Source organism: Stylophora pistillata, chromosome 12 (genome assembly GCF_964205215.1).
Source record: "Stylophora pistillata chromosome 12, jaStyPist1.2, whole genome shotgun sequence".
NCBI classification, from domain to species: Eukaryota; Metazoa; Cnidaria; class Anthozoa; order Scleractinia; family Pocilloporidae; genus Stylophora; species Stylophora pistillata.
In genome coordinates, this window is record NC_142530.1 from 1,266,213 (window position 1) to 1,287,309 (window position 21,097).

Genomic DNA, 21,097 nt, shown 5'->3' on the forward strand with positions numbered 1-21,097 from the left:
TGTGCTTATCAAAAGTGCTGTTGCAATTTGGTCAGTAATTATTATGGCATTATTGAAGTTTTGGAGAGAGATTCTGACCAGCTGCCTAAATACCGAGGGAGGACAGTGGTGAACCACATTACAAGAGTTAAAACATCCAACAGGTACCCTCCTGTCATATTTTAAGACTAATATTATTGGTGTGTGATATTCTGTGGTGGAGTTCTTATTTTAAAGAAAGAATATATTTTTCATGGCATAAACAGGTGGAGCAAATTTTACAGCACATATGAAAAAATTAGGTTTATGTGGTCACCCAAAGGCAAGTGTTGGTTGTCTGAGGTACCCAGGCTGCACCCTTATGGCACAGCCCTGATGTTTAAACCACTTTCTTTGAAATTTTAAATAGCCACTCTTAAGCAATAGGGGAGTCATTTTATGCATTTTAGAGCTCTTGAAATTGAATATCTCTATGGTTTACAAGGCACAGAAATCTTGTTCTTTTGCTAAGCCTAAATGTTCTTGTTAATTTTGGGCTGTTTTTGTACAGTTTTTCACTAGGTGGAAAGTATATTTAACAATTATTCCAAGAGCGCGCGTTGGATATGAGATGATAGATAGCCAACGAGTTGCGTAGCGCCGAGTTGGCTATAATCATCTCATATCCAACAAGCGCGAGTGGAATAATTGTTTTATTAAAAACGGCCCCAAGAAATTATAATTTTGTAAGAATAAAACCAGATTTTTTACCTCTCTTTTGATTTTAAGCTGACGCGTATGCTTACCATATTTGTAGATTATGGTATATTGGCTCATATACCATAATGGCTAAGCCAATAAAAAGTCTTGAATTGCATTATCCAATGATCCAGTTTTTAATGATTAACAATTATTTCACGAGTGCGCGTTGGATATGAGATGATAGATAGCCAACGAGGCGTGTAGCGCCGAGTTGGCTATAATCATCTCATATCCAACAAGTGCGAGTGGAATAATTGTTTTATTAAAAACGTTGAATTAAATTATTAAATTTTATTAAATTTTTAGCTCCCTTTTAAGTTCAAGCTGACACGTACGCTTACCATATTTGTAGATTATGGTATATTGGCTGATATACCATAATGGCTAAGCCAATAAAAAGTCTTGAATTGCATTATCCAATGATCCAGTTTTTAATGATTAACAATTATTCCATGAGGGTGTGTTGGATATGAGATGATAGATAGCCAACGAGGCGCGTAGCGCCAAGTTGGCTATAATCATCTCATATCCAACAAGCGCGAGTGGAATAATTGTTTTATGAAAAACGCCCCCAACAAACTATTATTTTGTAAGAAGAAACCGGATTTTTAGCTCCCTTTTGATTTTAAGCTGATTCGCACGCTTACCTTATTTGTAGATTATAGTATATTGGCTCATATACCATAATGGCTAAGCCAATAAAAAGTCTTGAATTGCATTAATTATCCAATGATCCAGTTTTCAATAAAGTGTTATATAAATATTTGTTTTACCCAAAGTGATTGATATGAATTGTTACATAGTAAATAAATAAGATGTATTTACAATGTGTGTTAGGGCAATGAGTGACCTCTTCAAACTTAATCACCTGCAGTATAGCAAGTATACATAGCAGTATGTAAAAGCTATGTTACCATTTTTCAAAGTTTTGTATTGTTACATGGTAAATAAATAGGATGTATTTACTATGTATGTTAGATCCAAAAGTTACACTCTACATTGCATAGGAAATACATAGCAGTATGTAAAAGCTATGTTACCATTTTTCAAAGTTTTGTATTGTTACATAGTAAATAAATAGGATGTATTTACTATGTATGTTAGATCCAAAAGTTACACTCTACATTGCATAGGAAATACATAGCAGTATGTAAAAGCTATGTTACCATTTTTCAAAGTTTTGTATTGTTACATAGTAAATAAATAGGATGTATTTACTATGTATGTTAGATCCAAACGTTACACTCTACATTGCTTAGGAAATACATAGCAGTATGTAAAAGCTATGTTACCATTTTTCAAAGTTTTGTATTGTTACATAGTAAATAAATAGGATGTATTCACTATGTATGTTAGATCCAAGAGTTACACTCTACATCGCATAGGAAATACATAGCAGTATGTAAAAGCTATGTTACAACATTTCAGAGATTTTTATTGTTATATAGTAAATAAGTAGGATGTATTTACTATGTATGTCAAGATAAAAAATCAACCCATGTAACACATAGGTAATAAATAGCTATTTAAAAACTATGTGAAGTTCTAAAATAGATTTTACATAGACGTTTAAAACCTATCAATTTTTTCAATAGATTTTTCATAGTATCAACATAACCTTTACATACCCTACACTATGTGGTTTTCATGCAAAATAGTATTTACATAGGCAGTCTCAAGCATTGCATAGGTAAAACATAGCTAAACATAGTAAAAACATACTATTAGCATAGGCTTTAAATATGTCTGATTCTACAAAAATTGTTATAAAACAAATGGTAAACACCACAGCGTACACTATTGAGTTATGGATGCACTTGGGAGGTTTGCTAAGCACTCAAGAAGCTAGAGTCGCTCTTGGCTATCGCCTCGAGCGACTCTTACGCTTCTTTTGTGCTTAGCAACCTCCCGCATGCATCCATAACTCAATAGTGTACGCTGTGGTGTTTACCATTTGTTAAGAATTTCAAAGGGACTGTTTCAGAATGTTGCCTTAATTTAGTCCCAGATCTCTTTAGTAATTCTTCCTACTGTATGCCATACAATTCTTATGATGTTAGTTTGGAAAACTTGGTAATGGATCAACTAATAATCCCCTAATTGATATTTTTCTTTATTCTCATCTTTTGTCTGCTTGATTTTGTAAGGAGAAAATTAATACCGTCTTGGTCACTTACGGTAGTTGAAGGGTGAAGCCTTTCATTAAATCTAATCAGTTTTTCTGGCTTCAAGTTTCATTCTCTTTTCTTTCAACCTCATCACTTAACATTATAATGTGACCCAAGGTATTGGGAAAAAATTGATTGATGAAATCAAGGATGAAATTGAACAGTAACATACATTTTGTTTTCATCAGGGCCAACTAGGACCACCAGGACAAATTGGAGAAACTGGAGTTCCAGGAAGTGCAGTAAGTCCCTTATGCTGATTTAAAAACAACAAGGCTTAAATGCACTAATTTTCCACCTGGCAAAGGTCAAGGTGTCCTGTCAAACCCATTTGAACAGACACTGTCTGTTGACTGGCCATTATTTGGAGCCAGACAGTGATGACCAAAAACAGGAACAGCAAATGCCTACCAAAAAACCTGGACCATTAAAGATTTAACCAACAAGTATTTTTATAAGTAATGTTTGTGAACTTATATTGTTGATATTTTGTTACTTTATAGGGACCAAATGGTGTGCCTGGTGTACGAGGTCTCCGTGGTGTGAAGGGTGACATGGTAAGTGAAAGATGACATGTGCTTAAAGATTTGCAGATCAAGTGAAGAAAGTCAAATTATTGCCAAATTTGTAGTTTCCAGTGGCGAGGTTACTCTTTACAATCTAAAGATGCAGTTAGTACTTTGTAGCTTTCAGTGGTATAATGGCCGAGACAAAATCATTTGTATTTTTAGTGTATTTCTCCTAGAAGGCTAACTGGCTACTTACAATAGTCATAATTTTGCAATCCAACTATTATTTGGGGTGGGTTATAAATATAGTTATATTCTATTGTATTTACTATGAGTCACTGGCTCATTGTACATCTCGAATTGAAATAAATGTATCTATCTGTCTATCTATCTATCTATCAAATAGATTTTTATTTTTACTCATGTTTCTTATTCACTTAGCTAGGCTATTGTTCTCTTTGAGTGCATAGACTTGTAGGTTCCAATAGGTTCTTATATCTTTGGCCGTGTTTAGACTTGAGCGTGCTACCAAGGTATTGGAGTTGACTTACCTACTAGGTAAATATTTCTCGTGTGTAAACACCAACTGATACCCTGGTAAACACCGCTCAAGACAATAGAAAGTTAACTAAGGTAAAAGTTCGGTTTACCCTGTGAGCAGGCATGGTTAAGGTTGGTAACTAAGGTTTGGATGACAGATACATCCGCTTGCGGTCGCATAGAATTTCACATCCCGTGGTGTCGAGATTGCACCAGTCTCATTTGATCACATTTTCGAGACCAGATTTTCATGTTTGGTTTCGGTCTACGAAGAAGTTAGGGCAAAAAACGTACGTCTTGATATTCTAAAGTTCTCCTTCCACCATTCTTCAACAAAATCTCCGTTTAATAGAGTTTCGAACCAGAATTGGTTTCTCGGCCACGACCACGCACATCTAACGCGCCTTGTCTTGCGAAGGGCAATTTGTAGCAGAATTAATCGCTTTCTCCTCGACCTCTTTAGGTGCTGCAAAAGTAAGAGCAGCTGCAATCTCGATTCCTGGGTTTGCTGATCAAGAACAAGAAAATAAAATGCGAGGCCTACAAGAGCCACAGCTTCTCTTTTAAACACGAGCATTTTATGTGTGGATTTAGAATTTGCCGCCAATTCGATTAGATTGTGATTGATGACAGATTTACCTTAGTTATTTGAGCCAGTATAAACGCTGTACAAATGTACCAAGGTTTAGTCAGTTAATGTTTACCTTGGTAAATGCTTGAGTGTAAACATGGGGTTAGTTACTTTTGCCATAATTTTATCTTATGATATTGTGAAGCGTGACTGAATAATTTATATTCATATAGAGGTCTGCACTATATAAATGTAAATTATTATTATTATTATTATTATTATTATTATCTATTATTTCATCCCAGGGATCACAAGGAGAGCGGGGCGAAAGAGGAGATAAAGGAGAGGAAGGAGAAACAGTAAGTAACGAAGATTCCTTTCATTTTTGTGTCTGAGTTCATTGCTTTAATTTATGAAACAAATATTGAGTTTGGCTGTTACTTGGCCAATTGTTTCGAAATATTTTGGTTCCAGGTTAGTTTGTTGTAGTAAAGTGTTCTTTACCTTTGAGGTTGCTGCATTGGTAATAGGACTTGCCTCCAACAGCTAGGGGTGTGGCCAGCTTTTTGACATGTTGAAGGCTTGTACCCAAAAGAGTTCAATTTTTGTTTCAAATATTCAAGAGTTATCTTATACATGTAAAAGTCAAGGGGTTGGAAAAAAAATTATACACCTATAGGCCTACGGGACTATGGGCTGGCTATGCCACAATTCCTTGACCTGGCTTCATCCGTGGGCTGAGTGTGTTTTTGGTTTTTTGTCTGCTGGTTTTCCTCACTCTGCTAAAACCTATGTTCCAAATTCCAATTTGACTTGGCTGAGCAGCTAGTGGAGAAGGACAGCCACCTTTTGGAATTTCCACAGCTTAAAATTCTTGCTGTTGCAATGGCAGGGAAAAAATAAATTTGACTACTCACATAACCTGTGTATGATGGTTTTGAAGTAATAAGCTATAATGCTTTTACTATTTCCTGTCAAGCTCCCATTGCAGAAACGTGTCAGAGGTCTCAGGGTTGAGAGTGTGGTTGTTTTCCATTTGTTGGAAAAACTAAGATATTCAAATGAAAGATCAACTAAATTTGAGAGTCTTAAGCCAGAATAGAAGTGTTTAGAGGAGGAAAATGGCAAAATGACCGCTCTTCAAATATCACCTAAGATAGAGAGTTTGTATGGATTGGGTAGACAGGCCAAAAAATTTTAAGTAATTTGAATATATCAACAAAGTTGAAATGGTAAATTGGCCACCGTTACGATTATAAAAGCTGACGTTTCGAGCGTTATAGCCCTTCGTCGGAGCGAATCGGGGAATTGTCGGTTAATGCGTGTGCTTTTAAAGGCAGAAAAAGGAGCTACATGATTGGTCACGTAGCCCCTTGAGAAACTATCAGCCTTTATTCAAAAAATTTTAAGGGTTTGTATGGAATTTTTGCAACTTTTGCAAGGCTCCGATTTGGACACTTTTGCGCTGAAAACTCTCAAACTTGAGTAGCTTTTCATTCAGTAACATTTCATTTGAAATGTTTAGATTTTCAATGTAATCAATATAAGAAACTCGTCCCAGTCCTCTCACGTTTCTGCAATGGGCTATGAGGATTAAAGTGAGAAAAACATTGGCATAATATGCCATGGGATGTTGAGAAAAAATTTGCCTTTCCTTATTCATTCTTTTTCTGGCAATCATCTTATTATTTTAGGTCACAAAATAATGGCTTTACAAGAAGTCAAACTTTTAGCCTTTCTTAAGTGCAGAACTTCTGAAATAAGAATTGAAACAGGGTTCAAATTGGATATTACAAGGGCATGATGCTCTCAAGAACATAATGTAATACACCGATGTGTTTCTATAGGGTCCTTCAGGTGAGGCTGGAAGGGATGGACAAGATGGATTAAAGGTGAGCATATAGTTTTTGTCAGTCAGTTGTTTTTTGTTTTTCTTTTTTTAAAAGCTCTTCAAAATTATGAAGTTATGTTGTCATTAGAACATTTGTGATAGGGGAACAAAGTTTAACCTAGTAAATTAATCCCTACAGGTGCCTGCCAGGTATGTTGGCTGGTGATATCTGTGTCTGAGAGATTGTCTGAAAAATGAACATTTGGCTAAGAAGATAAGCTTTGAGGGCAAATGTGAAATTTTGAGGACACTATCAGCCAATGTACCAGCAAGCTAGAAGGGGATTTATTTATTTTATAATCCTCCATTAGTTTTCATATGCCATATTGATTGACAGCAAAATTTTGTCAACTCTTTTTGTTCTTTTTGGAGCGGCATTTGAGATCAGCTTTTCATGTCACTACCAGTGGGAAAAAAAGTGGACTCTACAAATTAGTTTGTTTTTCTTTCATGTAAAGTAATGAAGATGAAAAAGTGAACAAACACTTTCTGCTGGCTTTTTCTGCCACCTTTGTTTCTTTTCAAAAGAAATAATAGGAGGACAATAATATTAATGTAATTGGGGGTTATTGTGCAATAACTGTTCAGTGATTTTGTATCATGTGTATAGTAAAGAAGCCAATGGAGTCATGCAAAATTTAATGGGTGGGTTATAATGTCAGATAGTGCTGTACATGAAATTTTAATGACAATGCCGGCAAACCAATGAAACAGATTGTTCAAAGTATATAATCCATACATTTTACTCATAGTTTGTAATTTTGCATGTATAAAAATGATGCTTACCCTATTTCAGGGAGACCCAGGAGTTCGAGGTAACACAGGAGCTCCTGGAACAAATGGCGCAGCTGTAAGAGAATTTTGAGAATTAACCCTTCACATACTAAATAATTTGGATAATTATATCAACAAAGTTGAAATGGTAAATTGGCCACTGTAACGATTACAAAAGCTGACGTTTTGAGTGTTTTGACGTTTTGATGTTGGAGTGAATAGAGGAATTGTGGGTTGTGTGTGCTTTTAAAGGCAGAAAATGGAGCTATGTTATTGGTGGGAACATGGCAACGAGAAAAACACGAATAAATTACATACTAACATCTGTAGGCATATTGTCCAAGCTTCTTTAGTTGGTGATCATTTCCTTCATTCTCATAACCTTAATGTTTGATTCAGGGGTGATATTGTAAGGAGAAATTAGATGCTGGTCACTTTTAAAGGTTAACCCTTTAACCCCCAAGATCTGATTGTTAATTCTCCCTTCTAGCTGCTAGATATGTCCCTGTAAACTAGTTACAAGAATAGGGAGTTAGATCAAGATAAGTTCTACCAGACAAGTTTGGGTATTCCTATTACCTGTTTGCTAGATAATGACTTGTGTGGATATTATCAGGAGAAATTACATGTTATAAATCACTTCTGGGAGTACAAGGATTAGAGGGTTAAACCTGGGGGCTGTTCTGGATTTAAATAAGTAAAGACTTCCTAGTGATGTCTAGAGAGTGGAAATTGTGCATTTTTCTTTCAGGGTCCTACAGGACCAGCTGGAACAAGAGGACCAGAGGGTGCTGCAGTAAGTGTTCATGATAACCTAGATGAAAGCAAGCTACGCTTGTTAGCATAGTCGGAAGCTAAGGGGGAAGGGGTGGGGAATTAGGTGGGGGGAATGGGGAGAACTCCTTTGTTTGGCATCAGTATGTTCCATCCAACAAACTGTTGTTTTTAGTCTTTTCTCCTTGTCCTGTAAGTATGATTAGCATTTTTAACAGGATACCTTCCAAGATTGTATATCATTAATTGGGCATGGATATTGGCTATGTGTATCCTGCATGTGTGGTGCTAAGAATTTTTCAAATCTAATGCTGAAAATAAGGTCTGTAATTTCCCAGACTTAGCAGAAGGTATTGGTAATTCATGAAGCAGAGGTCCCACAATAATAACTTACAGTTTTTCATCTGAAACTGGGTAGCCAAATTACAGGGTTTATTTCTTTCCAGGGTCAAGGTTTAAAAACAGTGGGGGCATACCCAACTCAGTTTCAGCTTAAGCACCCCCCTCTCCTTACAGCAGGCAGAGTGGCAAGTACAAAGTGAAGAGCATAGCTGAGGCCCTCTCTGCACTACATAGGAATACTTGTACCTTGAAAATGCAACTAAATTGCTATTCTTGAATTGTACTTGATGATAATTATAATATACTGAAAATTCACCCCAAGCCTCATTAATTTTGCACCAAATTTTTTTATGAGTCCTTGCCTCTTTCTTGTTGTTTTTATATGGGTATTCTTTTAATTTTGGTGTTTTGAGAATACTTTCCATTGAATAAGAATTCTCAAAAAAGAAACAACAACTTTGAGTTTAAATTTACAAGACATGTTTCGACATTCTCATGTCATCTTTGGTTGCAAATGAGCATTTAACTGTTGTAAATTTGAATTTAAATTTAGGTACGTTACAAACTACGTGTCAGGGCTTACATTACATTTCAATGTTAAAAATGCGAAAGATGTAAATAGCGCACGCTTGACTAGATCAAAAAATAAATAGATAAATAAAAAAAATAAATGTAATAATAATAAAAATAAATTAAAAGACCAAGGAACAACATAATTAAAAGGAAAGAGACAATTCTAGATGTTTCAATTGCTGATTAAGGATAGGTTTTTCCCAGTTAATATGCAATGCCTCTTTGATCTTAATTTAGTATTTTACATATTAAGTGGGAAAAACCTATCCTTAATCAGCAATTGAAACATCTAGAATTGTCTCTTTCCTTTTAATTATGTTGTTCCTTGGTCTTTTAATTAATTTTTATTATTATTACATTTATTTTTTTTATTTATCTATTTATTTTTTGATCTAGTCAAGTGCGCACTATTTACATCTTTCGCGTTTTTAACATTCAAATGTAACGTAAGCCCTGACACGTAGTTTGTAACGTACCTTAATTTAAATTCAAATGTACAACAGTTAAATGCTCATTTGCAACCAAAGATGACATGAGAATGTCGAAACAATTGTCTTGTAAATTTAAACTCAAAGTTGTTGTTTCCTTTTTGAAAGTTATTGTCACTCTGCTGTCTTTACATCCTTTTGAATAAGAATTCTAATCACCATTTATGTTCACACCTTAAAATGGAGAATTGGGGGATTGAATTGGGTGTTTTGATGTAAACATGCATGAGGCCTTGTAAACTCTTCAAAAATTTTTTGCTTGTGTTGTAGGGTCCTCCTGGCCAGAGGGGTGACAATGGATCACCAGGTGCCATAGGGGCTAAGGGAAATGTTGGCTTAACAGGCAGACCAGGTCCCAGGGGAGCCAGAGGATCTGCAGGACCTCCAGGTTTGAAAGGACCAGGTGGTGAGCCAGGAAATCCAGGCAAGAATGGTCCCCAAGGAGAGCCAGGTTTCAAAGGAGAACAGGTACGATGTACTTTGTGCATGATTTCCTTATCTCAGTTTACTTACTTCTATGCATCCATGCAAGCATTGTGAAAGAGGGAATTAGGCCCCAAATGTTCAAATTTGTCACTCCTTCACTCACACAGACAAATGTCTTTGTGGTTCTGTTGGAGGGTGAAATATAAAATTGTCAAGGCTTGTTGAAAAAGAAATTTCCTCTTTTAATTTCCACAAAACTCTCCATTCTCTTAATAGCTCCCTTTCTAGAGCTTCAAGATTCTGATAAGCTGTCTATGTTTCCTTCTTCTGCATAAAAGTATAAATTGTATTTAGTATTATCAAAGCTGGGTAACAATGGAGAAGAAAAAAGGGATCGACTCACATTTGGCCCTCTACTTGATAAGCCATCTTCACCTTTTCAACATGTCCTTGCCTGAATGTCCTTCAAAATTATTATAATTTTGTTATCAGAGCATTTATGATGCATGGACTTATAGCTGGCGGGGAGGGGAGGGAGGAGAAGGCTTACAAAGGCCCATTCACGTGTTTGCTAGCTACAGGTGAACAAGTCGTTATGATGATGAACTGTGACCGTCACAATTTGTAACAACTGTACAGAGGACCACATAATTTATATGCAACTGGATGCATTAGTGTGACCTTAAGTCTTTCAACTGCACCCTTTTCATTCTGTTGTTCTGTAAATATGCTATGGCTTGTGAATGAAGATAAATATTATTTTATACCATAAGCTTTTCACACATATATCTTCTTTTTGATAATACTATTGTATTGATTTTTTGTTGTTGTTATCTGTAAGGGTGCAGTGGGACCAATGGGGCCTATTGGCCGTATAGGAAGTGCCGGAGCAGATGTAAGTATTTATTTTTAGATTTAATATATACCAAAAAAAGCCTTTGTTTATACTTTGGATATATCAACAAAGTTGAAATGGTAAATTGGCCACTGTAACGATTACAAAAGCTGACGTTTCGAGCGTTAGCCCTTCGTCACCCCTACGCCCTTTGCTCCGATGAAGGGCTAACGCTTTTGTAATCGTTACGGTGGCCAATTTACCATTTCAACTTTGTTGATATATCCAAATTATTTCGTTACCCCCACCGACGCAGCCCCAAACAGTTTCTTTCGAAACTATCACCCTTTATTCCTTTGCTTATACTCTTGTTTTTCAACCACTTTCATGTCCACACAAAAAGCTCTTCTTCATGCTTAAACTCCCATATCCAGGGATTTCATTAATTTTGGGTGTAGGTGCATATTAGGACATAAGTAGGTGGTAGACAATTCAGTGGTAATCAAGGCAGATTTGTCACCAGTGGACTTTCTCTTCTGTCCATTTAACATGGTGCACAGCGAACTGATCGTGTTGTTGATTGAATTGTTAGAACTCGTTACAAAAATCACCCAACAACCTAAAAGGAGACTAAATATCCACGATAAACACCTTTATTGATGACTGCCTTAAGAATATATTGAATGTTTTCCAAAAAGCATGCAAACACTGGGAGGTGGAAAAGCCAAAGAACCAGCTCCATTGTGGAGAGTAGCTGCTGGAATTTGCTGGTTGCCAGCTTCTAATGAAATCCCTGCATATCCTATTGGTAATTCTCTCTTCTAGCTGCTACACATTTCCTTGTAAATTATTTACAGGAATTTGATAACAACTTTAACCTGACACGTTTCAGTGTTCTCATTACCTGTTTTCTCGATAATTAATTTTTATGGATATTCTTGGGAGAAGTTACTTGTTAATCACTTCTGGGAGTTAAGGGGTTAATTGATATAGTTGGTGAACTTTCCCAAATAGGAGTTTGTCTTAACAGTGTGTACAACAATGTACCACATAAAGTCAGTTTTTAACTTTATGTAATAATAATAGCATTTTTGCACATGGTTAAATATTGATGTTACTGTTACGTAATGTTACACTGCCCTTGTCTCACCTTCAGTTTTAATTTTTCAGGGCCTTCCTGGTCTTGCTGGTAACCGTGGACGCCCTGGAGAACAGGTTTGTGAATGAATTGAACTTTTTAACTTACATTGGAGATGTTGGGGGTGTTCTGATTTTCCCTGCCTTAAGAGTAAACAAGTCATTGTTCATTTCATTGTTAGGGAGCCCCTGGAAAACCTGGAAGAAGAGGACTGGAAGGTGCTAAAGGACAAACGGTTGGTTGATTATCTCATGACCTTATCTACCAATTAAGATTGATGCTGTAAGTGTAAGCAGAATTTATAGTAGAACTTGAAAATTCAGTAATGATTGCATGAAATTGTATCCTCTATGATTGGTCACAAAGAACTTGTTTTAAAGTAAACAGTGCAGGTGCTTAAAGGAAAACCCTTCATGCTGCAATTTATGCTTATGGGAAAAGCAGAATTTAAAGTAAAACTTGAAAATTCAGTTTTGGTTGCATGGAATTGTGTCCTCTTTCATTGGTCACAAAGAACTGTTTTAAAGTAAACAATGCAAGTGCTTAAAGGAAAACCTTTCATGCTGCAATTTATCCTTGTGGGAAAAGCTAATACATCTTATTGTCAAGTTGGTTCTCTATTGGAAAAGTTCTTTTACTTGCATTTTAATGGTACTGTATTAAACAACAGTGGTCATGGAATTATTTCCTTGCAGAAACGATTTCGAAAGAAATCTGCCACACAGTTAAAATTAATCATGGTTTGATGCACAACATTTTTATTTACGGTGTATGTAAGCAAAAAAATTAGGTTTCAAAAGGGGATGTATGCTTGTAAACTAGCCACAACTATCTATGTTTCCTTTTTATGGAATAATATCAGGCAATCCTGAGCCTTTTGCTTGCTCAGCTTGTGAATCACAAAACAGGTTCCACTTGTTGCTCTGCCAAATGCAAATGAACAGAACAGTCAGACATGCAGAAGGATTGAATGAATTCAAGGTCTGGAATGAAACCCTTTTTTGGGTTCACTTGTTTATTCCTGTGCAACATTTCAGTATGGGGATGATTGGATCTTGGGAGTTATATTATCACGTGTGCATGATATTTTGTTTCATTCTGATGTTACTCGCATGGACTGTTTTGTTACTACATGTCTAGGGTAGCACAGGCACTACAGGTGCACCTGGAAAGCCTGGGCCTCAAGGAAAACGGGTAATGATTGGTATAAATATTAACATAAAATAATCAATTAGTACTATGACTACTGTAAATCCTCTAATAAGTCCCCCAGGGGGCTTATTTATTTCAGGTACTTTGAGGGGGAGGCTTATTGGTGGGGGGGGGGGGGCTAAATTTAGCCTGATGTTCACTACCAGGATATAATCAATCACCATAATCAATTTTAAATGACAAACTAAAATTACAGGACTTCAATAAATTTATCATACTTACTGACATGGAGTGTTATTTTGGATTTTTGTTTTTTGATGGGGGGGGGGGGGGGGGGCTAAATAAAATTAATTTCTTCCTCTAAAGAGGGGGGCGGCTTATTAGAGGGGGGCAATACCAGAAATATCTCACCAGAAGAGCAGTGCATGTATAAATAATCTTTGGTAAGTTATCTGTAAATCAGAACACAGATAGAGGTAAGACTACAAGGAGAGCTAGTGAAGAACAGGCAATCAAATAGCCAATCACTTTTTCAATATTATCATATGTTCCTTATTCTCTCTGTTTTAATCAAGCTAGGTTTCTTCTCCTTGTCATCGTTATCACCAGACTCTGACCCTTCTCTTAAAAGTTTTTCTCTCTCTCCTCATTCTCTCCTGTGAACTAAACTATTTTGTTTTGCCCTGTTTCTCTCATCTCTGAGTTACAGTAACCTTTTCCTCTGTTGCTCTGTATCCAAGCTGACATCCCTCCTTTGTGAAACCATAATTATTGTCTTCATCCATAAACCACTTAATAATTATTACCTCTTTTGAAAAGCATGAAGAGGATTACATCTCCTCATAATTGACACCAGTTCACCAGTCCTTTCTTTTTGTTCACCAGGGATCATCCGGAAGAACAGGACTCCCAGGAGGACTTGGTGCCCCTGGTCCAGTAGTACGTTAACTAAGATGAAATCTTGTTAGAGTTTTGTATTTTACAGGAGAGTTTCATGAAGAAAAATCATTAAATGAGACATTAATTTGCAAGCTCATGCTGCATCAACCAACTAGTAAACTAATAGTAGATTGTAGTGTTCTGCTTTCTTTTCTTTCCCAAAGAGTTTTCACCAATTTTGAAGTACATGTTAGTTCAAAATGTGCTTTGGAGTTAACTTTAGTATCCACAATTTTCTCTGTCAAAGTGGATAAAGATATATGCATACCAACTCATTTCTTTAATGTATAACACACATGGATATTTTTTGGGGTGCTTGACATTTCTCTGAGTCCCAAAGAGTGGAAAACATTCAAAGAATGAGCAGTATTTTATTTTATTACACGACTCGGGCAGTCAGAGGGCCAATAACTAAAATCAACCAATCAAAATGCTCTATTGCTGGTCCAATATTCTCTTAGTATTGGACTGGGCACTGTCCCGATTGGTCCCGAATGATACCACACTTGTGTCCCTTTGAACTTAATTCAGTCGTATAATAAATCTCTTATTAACCAAGCTTGCTTGGGACCGTACTGGAAGAATGTCAGCCCTTGGTCTTTTACGGCGCTCGGTCCGTACTGTCAAGACCTTGGGCTGATATTCTCCCAGTACGGCCCTCGCGCTTGGTTAATAAGATATATGTCTTACATTTTACATGTTCTCTTGGCGCCAATTGTGTAATGACAGTAGGGTGGAATACATTAAGTAAATCTGTGTAATTCTTGGCTTGACTTGCATGAATTTGTTTTTTAGGGTCCTTCTGGCAATCGAGGTTATTCTGGTGCAGAGGGAAGGCAAGGAGTAAAGGTGAGCTGACCTTATGAAATGGGCAGAGAGACAAACAAATCAAAAATGTCATGTGTAAACCCCTTGAAATGATTCTGGCATCGCTATTCCCCAATGAGAGTCTGAAGGACAAGTTTACTACAAAAATAGTAGTTGTTTATCAACATTGACCTTGTACTGTCTTCAATAAGGGGTTCTCTTAATGGTTTGCTCTTTGTTTCGATCATTTTTAGGGTGACAGTGGTAGAAATGGAGAGAATGGACGGGATGGAGGAAAAGGAGAACAAGTAATTTTATGAGTGGTTTTTGTCGACATGAAGTTGTTTTTCTTTTTTCCAAGGGAGTTTATACCACACCATTTTGAGAGTTAGAACCCAGTTTACATGATATATAGTGTTGTCAAGCGACTGAATTTACAGCCCTATCCTACCGTACAACAAACTCCTCTCTCCTCGGGTACACAAACTTCTCAGAGTAAACTCTTTTTTCCCTTTGTTATAATTAAACTTTATCAGTGTGATCTGGATACGCCCCTTTGAGTAGCATGGAAACGTGCTGTTGTACCCGACATTTTGTGACAAGGAGTCATTTTACTGTGGCATGAGATAATTAAGAACATTCAAGTGTATGTAACAGTGAACTCTGACGACAAGGAAAAAATATCTTACTTACAGCTGTTTAAGTACTGGATTGCTGAGTTGCATTTGAATATGTGGTAATTATTGACCTCTTTATTAAGGGATTACAAGGGGAACCTGGAAATCCAGGCCGACCAGGACCTCGGGTAAGCAATAAAGCTGACTAGCATTTATCAATGTAATTAAGCGCACTTTGACAGAATTATTGAATTGTTCAAAGGGCAGATAACATTATCCAACAGGTAAATTGCTATTCACTGCATGTGTCAACAAAACAAAATGTACTCTGGATTGTAACAATGGATAGAGAATTATCCAGTGGATGGCATTATCCACCCTTCAAACAACCAGGGCATATTTAACAATTATTCACCTCAGGTTCGGGGAATATCGTCGAATAATCTCCGAGACAAAGTCGAGCGGATTATTCGACAATATTCACTGAACCCGAGGCGAATAATTGTTTTAGTATAATTTCAGAGCTGAACAACAGAGAAATTTCTAAAATCATAACATTTTAGTAACATTAATAACAAAGTTACCTCTAGGTGTGCAACTGTTCACACTTAAAGTGACTCCACAAAAATCAACAACTGTAATATGCTCTATTAATTTGAATGCCTGGTGTCCAACAGACTGCTGCCCACTATGCATATTCAGTATAATTTCAGAGCTGAGCAAAGAGTTTCCAGCAATCTGATTGGTTGAGCGGTTCCTTACATGACACTATATAAACTGCTCCATGTGGTTTATATAAAATGTTAAAATAAAAATGTTAACCTACTGATATCTTGTCTCACTGCACATGTTATTAGTTCATTTCCTCCTTTATTTTGTTTGCCTGCTTACTTGAATAGTTTACTGTTAAGTTTGTTGTCAAGTGTTGTTTTCTTGAGATAGCAGGTTTACCATTCCTTCTATTGCCACAAGTCCTTTGTGTTAGGTTTAAATTTGGTTAGTTTATGATAAAACAGTATTTTGAACATCAATAATTTGGTTGATAATTGCCGAACTTGGTGGTTTCATTACGTTTAGGGAGACAATGGTGCTGCGGGAAAATCAGGAAAGTCAGGCTCTCAAGGAATTCCGGTGGGTCAATAAAAGCAGTATTATCGTACCTTCTCTTACATTATACTTACAGACAATAGATTTTATATATGTAGAAGTGACATCATACCTACAGACAATAGTTTTAAGTGCTCTTGTCTTTACAAGTGCTGCTCAAGAATGTGCACAATAAAACAATTATTGGATTCTGTTTTTGCAGGATAGCAATAATTATCAAGGCCTCAGTTTGTGTTATCCGTCTTGGCCTTCAGCATTGATAATTATCGCTATCATGCTCCACCTCATTCAATAATTGTTAATTATAATGCAGTTGTAGCAGTGAGTGAACTGAAATTCAAAGAGTGGTTGGATTTACTGATTAATTTTCAAACTGACAGAGCAAGCAGTGTCACCTTTAGGCTTATTTGGGATTCTGTGTAGCACACTGACAACTTAACTTACAGCTTAATAAGGAGACACAAGGTACTAAAAGTTAATGTTATCAAGTACATATCCGTAGGGAAACATCTAGAAGATATTTTTTTCAAATTTGAGGAAGTTTTTTTTTTATTGTGTTTGGTTTACAAACACAGGGATTTACATAGAAATTTATAATGCAGTGTAAGGAGCCTTTATGTATACTTAGAAGTTTATGCTAATTATTTTGCTTGTCTTTGTGAATGGCAACAGATGTTTACAGGAAATAGGTGAAATATTTTTTGCTATAAAAACTGTAAAAGGTTTGACCATGCTTTGGTACAACACAGTTTGAATGTTGATTGTGGATTTGTAAAACATCTGCAGTTAACAGAAAATAGTCAGTTGTAAGTCACACCAAGGTCTCAGCTCAGCTTAGTTCTCTGTTGGGTGTGTACAGTTATACCACAGATTCCATAATATATGAAATTGGCTCTATGACAGGCAATATTTGGGCTAGCATTTGTTATCTCCTTATTTAGAGTTTATAAAATGTTGCAATTTCTTTATGCAAAGTAGTATCAGGATCTTGACTGAAGATAATTATTTTTATTTTACTTAGGGTGTTGATGGAGAGGATGGTACCCCTGGAATACCTGGAGTCCCTGTATGTTAACTTTCATTTTATTGTAAATTGTCAGTTTTTTGTACCTCAGCCAGGTAGAACTTGTATCTTTCCACTTATAAAGTTATTGACTATTGAGTGAGATACCCTCACAAAATTGAGATACCCTCACAAAACTCATGGCTTGATTGTTCAACAGTTTGCATTTGTGAGTTTGTGTTTTGCTAAAAATGTTCTTTTGGGATTGTGCCATTCTTGTTTGAAATCCCAGCCAGGATTTTGGATGCTGCCTTTATTTCTGGAGGGACCCATCCAATCACATTAAGTATCCCGACTGTTCTATATGAGATCAAATAACGTACCATCAGGGTTGGAACCAACCTTTCTCTGGTGGGATCACAGGACATTCTGCTTTTGATCCTTCTAGGTCCCTGCTTGGAATATATCCCACTGCATTCCCTTATATATCCACTGTGGATATCTTGGGTTCCTGTGGGAACTTGCAGAGGTTTTGTGTTCCATCCCAGATTTTGTTGTTTGGTGTTCTTTATAAATGTCAAGGGGGGTGGGGAATTAACCTCTGTTTGGTGGTATCCTGGCTTTGCTGCTTTACATGTAGATCGTACGTGTATACAGACTTACTGTATTATCGTGATATGGAACAGTTTAGATAATATCCTCAAACTCTGTAATTCTTCTTGTGATTTTAAGCGTAAACTTAGAGCCAAATTACTTGCTGCTTTCCTTTCTCATCGCTCTTAGTTGTAACTTTGGCGAACATTTATTAATATTTTAGCTTCCTTAATTTTTTTATTATACATTTTAGTATTGTAATTTTTAGTTCACTGTCACCGAAAAACCCTCTTTAGGGAGTGTCAATAAAGTTTGTATTGTATTTTATTGTATTGTATCCTGTTAAGTCCAGCTGGGAATCTGGAATGTCAATATGGGACCCCATCAAACATCTGTCGTGGGATAGGTGGAATTCCAGACACGATTTTGGTGGGATTTTGTGTCCTATCTGTGATGGGTTGTTATTTATTACAGCTGCAGCAAATCTAGTCATTTGATAATGCTTAACTTACACCTCTGATCAATAAGTCAAGTGGTGCTCAGTTGTGATAATGTTCATCATTTTCTCTTCCAGGGCCCACAAGGTGCACCAGGAACACCAGGTTTCTCTGGTCCTAAGGGAACAATGGTGTGTTTCATGTCATTGATGCTATGGACAGTTTTCAGTTCATATTACATGGATATTTTGTCGATCATTTACGTATAATTTAGTGTAGGGCTGATATTGCTCCTAAGGGGCCCAGAAAGTTATTGCAACAGAGTTTGCGCCGAAAGACATGGAGTAGTTATTTCAAGAACGTAAAGGGATAGCATTGTGCTTATTACCATAATTAAGAGGCAATATGATGATCCAGCTGTGGGATTTTGATCAGCTCAGCCATCATGGAAAGCGAGTCACTAGACATATCAAGAAAAGTGGTAAATTCTGAACGGGTCGTCATTTGAGATATGTTTGTGAGACATGACATGTTTGTTGCATAGCTTAGTGTGGGTGCTACATGCCTCATTGGCTATCAACTTTCTCGTATGTACATAGTGTGCTTCTAGATTAATTGATTAAAAAAAAGCGTTGAGGCAACCTTTGAGCAATGTAATTGAAATTCATTTATTTTCAGGGTAACAATGGAAGAGATGGAAGCACTGGAGAACGAGGAGCAGATGGTGTTAAGGTAAAGGAGTATGCTGTGTATCTGGTAATGGTAATGGTAATGGTTTATTAGATATGAATTCGGCACTAAAATGAAATACTTCATATTTACAAGAAATTACAAAAAATATTTACAAATTAAATGAGACTATATAAATAAAAAATTTTGCCGGGGGACTGGGTTACCGGCTCACAAGATTCTATTCACAAATTATTACAAATGTGATATAAGTCTATTGCGATAATTCATTAAGCTTTGACGTCATTGCGGGAAAAAAAACTTATTTGAAATCGTTTTGTCCTGCATTTAAAAAGAGTCAAGTTATTGCTGGAGCGCAGCTGGCGGCCGTGTGCGTCTAGTCTTTTCTGTGGAAATAATGATGACAACTGTGAGTTTTTAATTTTCTTGAACCGTTCGAGGCAAAGACGTTCCCTATTTTCTTCCAGTGTGGGGTAATTCAAAACATTACATGCAGCTCTGTAAGAAATGAGTGGTTCGATTATCCTGAAATCTCTTTCAGATTTTATTTTTAATGGTGCATTGTCCTTTCTCGTAAAGGGCTCCAACTAAGAGCCGCCTCTTGAGGCTGTTTGCAGGTCTTTGTTACTCATGAAAGATTACCTCGTCTTCCCGGCTATTCAAGATCTGGCTGTCTCACTGTTGACTCATGACAAAATGGCTCGTTGTGGCCAGCTAGAAGAGTTTGACACATTAATAAAGTTGATTGATTGAATGTTCATCGGTTGACAATCACTTCCATAATTTTTGCGAGTTTTTCTCGTTCGCTCTACACGTCTCTTTATTATTCTGAATAAATGATCTGGCAATTTACCAAAATATTTTTCATTTGGTTGTAGTTATCATAAATTTTAAAGTCTAGTTCAAGTATTACTGTTTCATTCATGTCTGAAAGAGTGACACATCTGTAACCTATTGAGCTCCAGTTTCTCTTGACTGTAACAATTTCTTTCAACAGGGTGAACAAGGTGCTACAGGAGAGATTGGTAAACCTGGAACACCAGGATTGGCGGTAATGAACAAGATATTTTATTCCACATAGTACAGTACACGCTAAATGGGAAGGGGTAAGGGAGGGGAGAGTAAAGCCTCCCATAAAGGAAGTCATTAATAAAGGAAAAACTTAATCCTAAGAACAGACCTTAAGTTAAGGCTACAGCACACAAGTTGAGTACAAGATATTTGTATATTTGTATGAGTTACAGTGTTCAGAGGTGCTAGTTAATTAGGCAATCGACCTGATCCAAGCAATATTAATGCATTTGTGCGATTTTCTAGGAAAATCAATTGCGTGACTCGTGAATTCCGCGTTAAATTGCATGCACAAATTGATATCGCGATTCGTGCGATATCAGTTTTACTAGTAGGTTTCAGCAAGTTTCTCATTTTCTAAGGGTAGAGAATGTGCAATCTTTGTTTTAACCCCTAAATAGGATTTGTTCATTTTAAAGCAATTTCTTTGAATATCTGTCCATTAATGGTAGTTATGTAGTCCATGAATTCTTATGACTAGGAATGACTTTTTCCTCAGGGTCGACAAGGTTTCAGGGGAGACCCTGGTGCTCAAGGAAGCGCGGGAGCATCGGTAAGAGAATACTGATAGTAGACACTATTGTGGGGGGTGGGGGGGTGGGGGTGGGGCAGAGATTAGAGAGAATAGAGTGCTCAATGAAGGCATGACTATCTGAGGGGGACAATTGAAACATGTGACACATATGACACTACAGACAAAATCAGCCCCAAGCATGGAGAGCTGACCTTTTCCACTGCCAGCCAACTCATCATCAAGTTAGTGGGCATTTCGGCTCTTAAAGTATATTCTTGTAAAAAGATGGAAGAAACTGATATGACCTCGGGCAATAATAAAATATGGGTTCCCTTGAGGATACCAACCACAAAACTTGTTACTCTTTTCTCAAACTCTCAACCAAGTGAACCGTAGAGAACTTTTTGGAAAGTTATG

At 36.7% G+C, this 21,097-nt stretch overlaps 1 protein-coding gene across 1 annotated transcript in view; it reads left to right on the plus strand.

Moving 5' to 3' along the window:
• The window catches only part of LOC111320821 (uncharacterized), a 71,768-nt gene that overhangs the window by 20,152 nt on the left and 30,519 nt on the right, over positions 1 to 21,097 (plus strand). Inside the window, exons 11-31 of the mRNA XM_088739898.1 lie at positions 3,077 to 3,130; positions 3,392 to 3,445; positions 4,814 to 4,867; positions 6,356 to 6,400; positions 7,196 to 7,249; positions 7,925 to 7,969; positions 9,621 to 9,818; positions 10,618 to 10,671; positions 11,782 to 11,826; positions 11,931 to 11,984; positions 12,890 to 12,943; positions 13,787 to 13,840; positions 14,636 to 14,689; positions 14,902 to 14,955; positions 15,408 to 15,452; positions 16,342 to 16,395; positions 17,393 to 17,437; positions 18,543 to 18,596; positions 19,084 to 19,137; positions 20,093 to 20,146; positions 20,666 to 20,719. Coding sequence (XP_088596024.1) covers positions 3,077 to 3,130; positions 3,392 to 3,445; positions 4,814 to 4,867; positions 6,356 to 6,400; positions 7,196 to 7,249; positions 7,925 to 7,969; positions 9,621 to 9,818; positions 10,618 to 10,671; positions 11,782 to 11,826; positions 11,931 to 11,984; positions 12,890 to 12,943; positions 13,787 to 13,840; positions 14,636 to 14,689; positions 14,902 to 14,955; positions 15,408 to 15,452; positions 16,342 to 16,395; positions 17,393 to 17,437; positions 18,543 to 18,596; positions 19,084 to 19,137; positions 20,093 to 20,146; positions 20,666 to 20,719 — 1,233 coding nt within the window. The remainder of the gene's footprint in view (positions 1 to 3,076; positions 3,131 to 3,391; positions 3,446 to 4,813; positions 4,868 to 6,355; positions 6,401 to 7,195; positions 7,250 to 7,924; positions 7,970 to 9,620; positions 9,819 to 10,617; positions 10,672 to 11,781; positions 11,827 to 11,930; positions 11,985 to 12,889; positions 12,944 to 13,786; positions 13,841 to 14,635; positions 14,690 to 14,901; positions 14,956 to 15,407; positions 15,453 to 16,341; positions 16,396 to 17,392; positions 17,438 to 18,542; positions 18,597 to 19,083; positions 19,138 to 20,092; positions 20,147 to 20,665; positions 20,720 to 21,097) is intronic.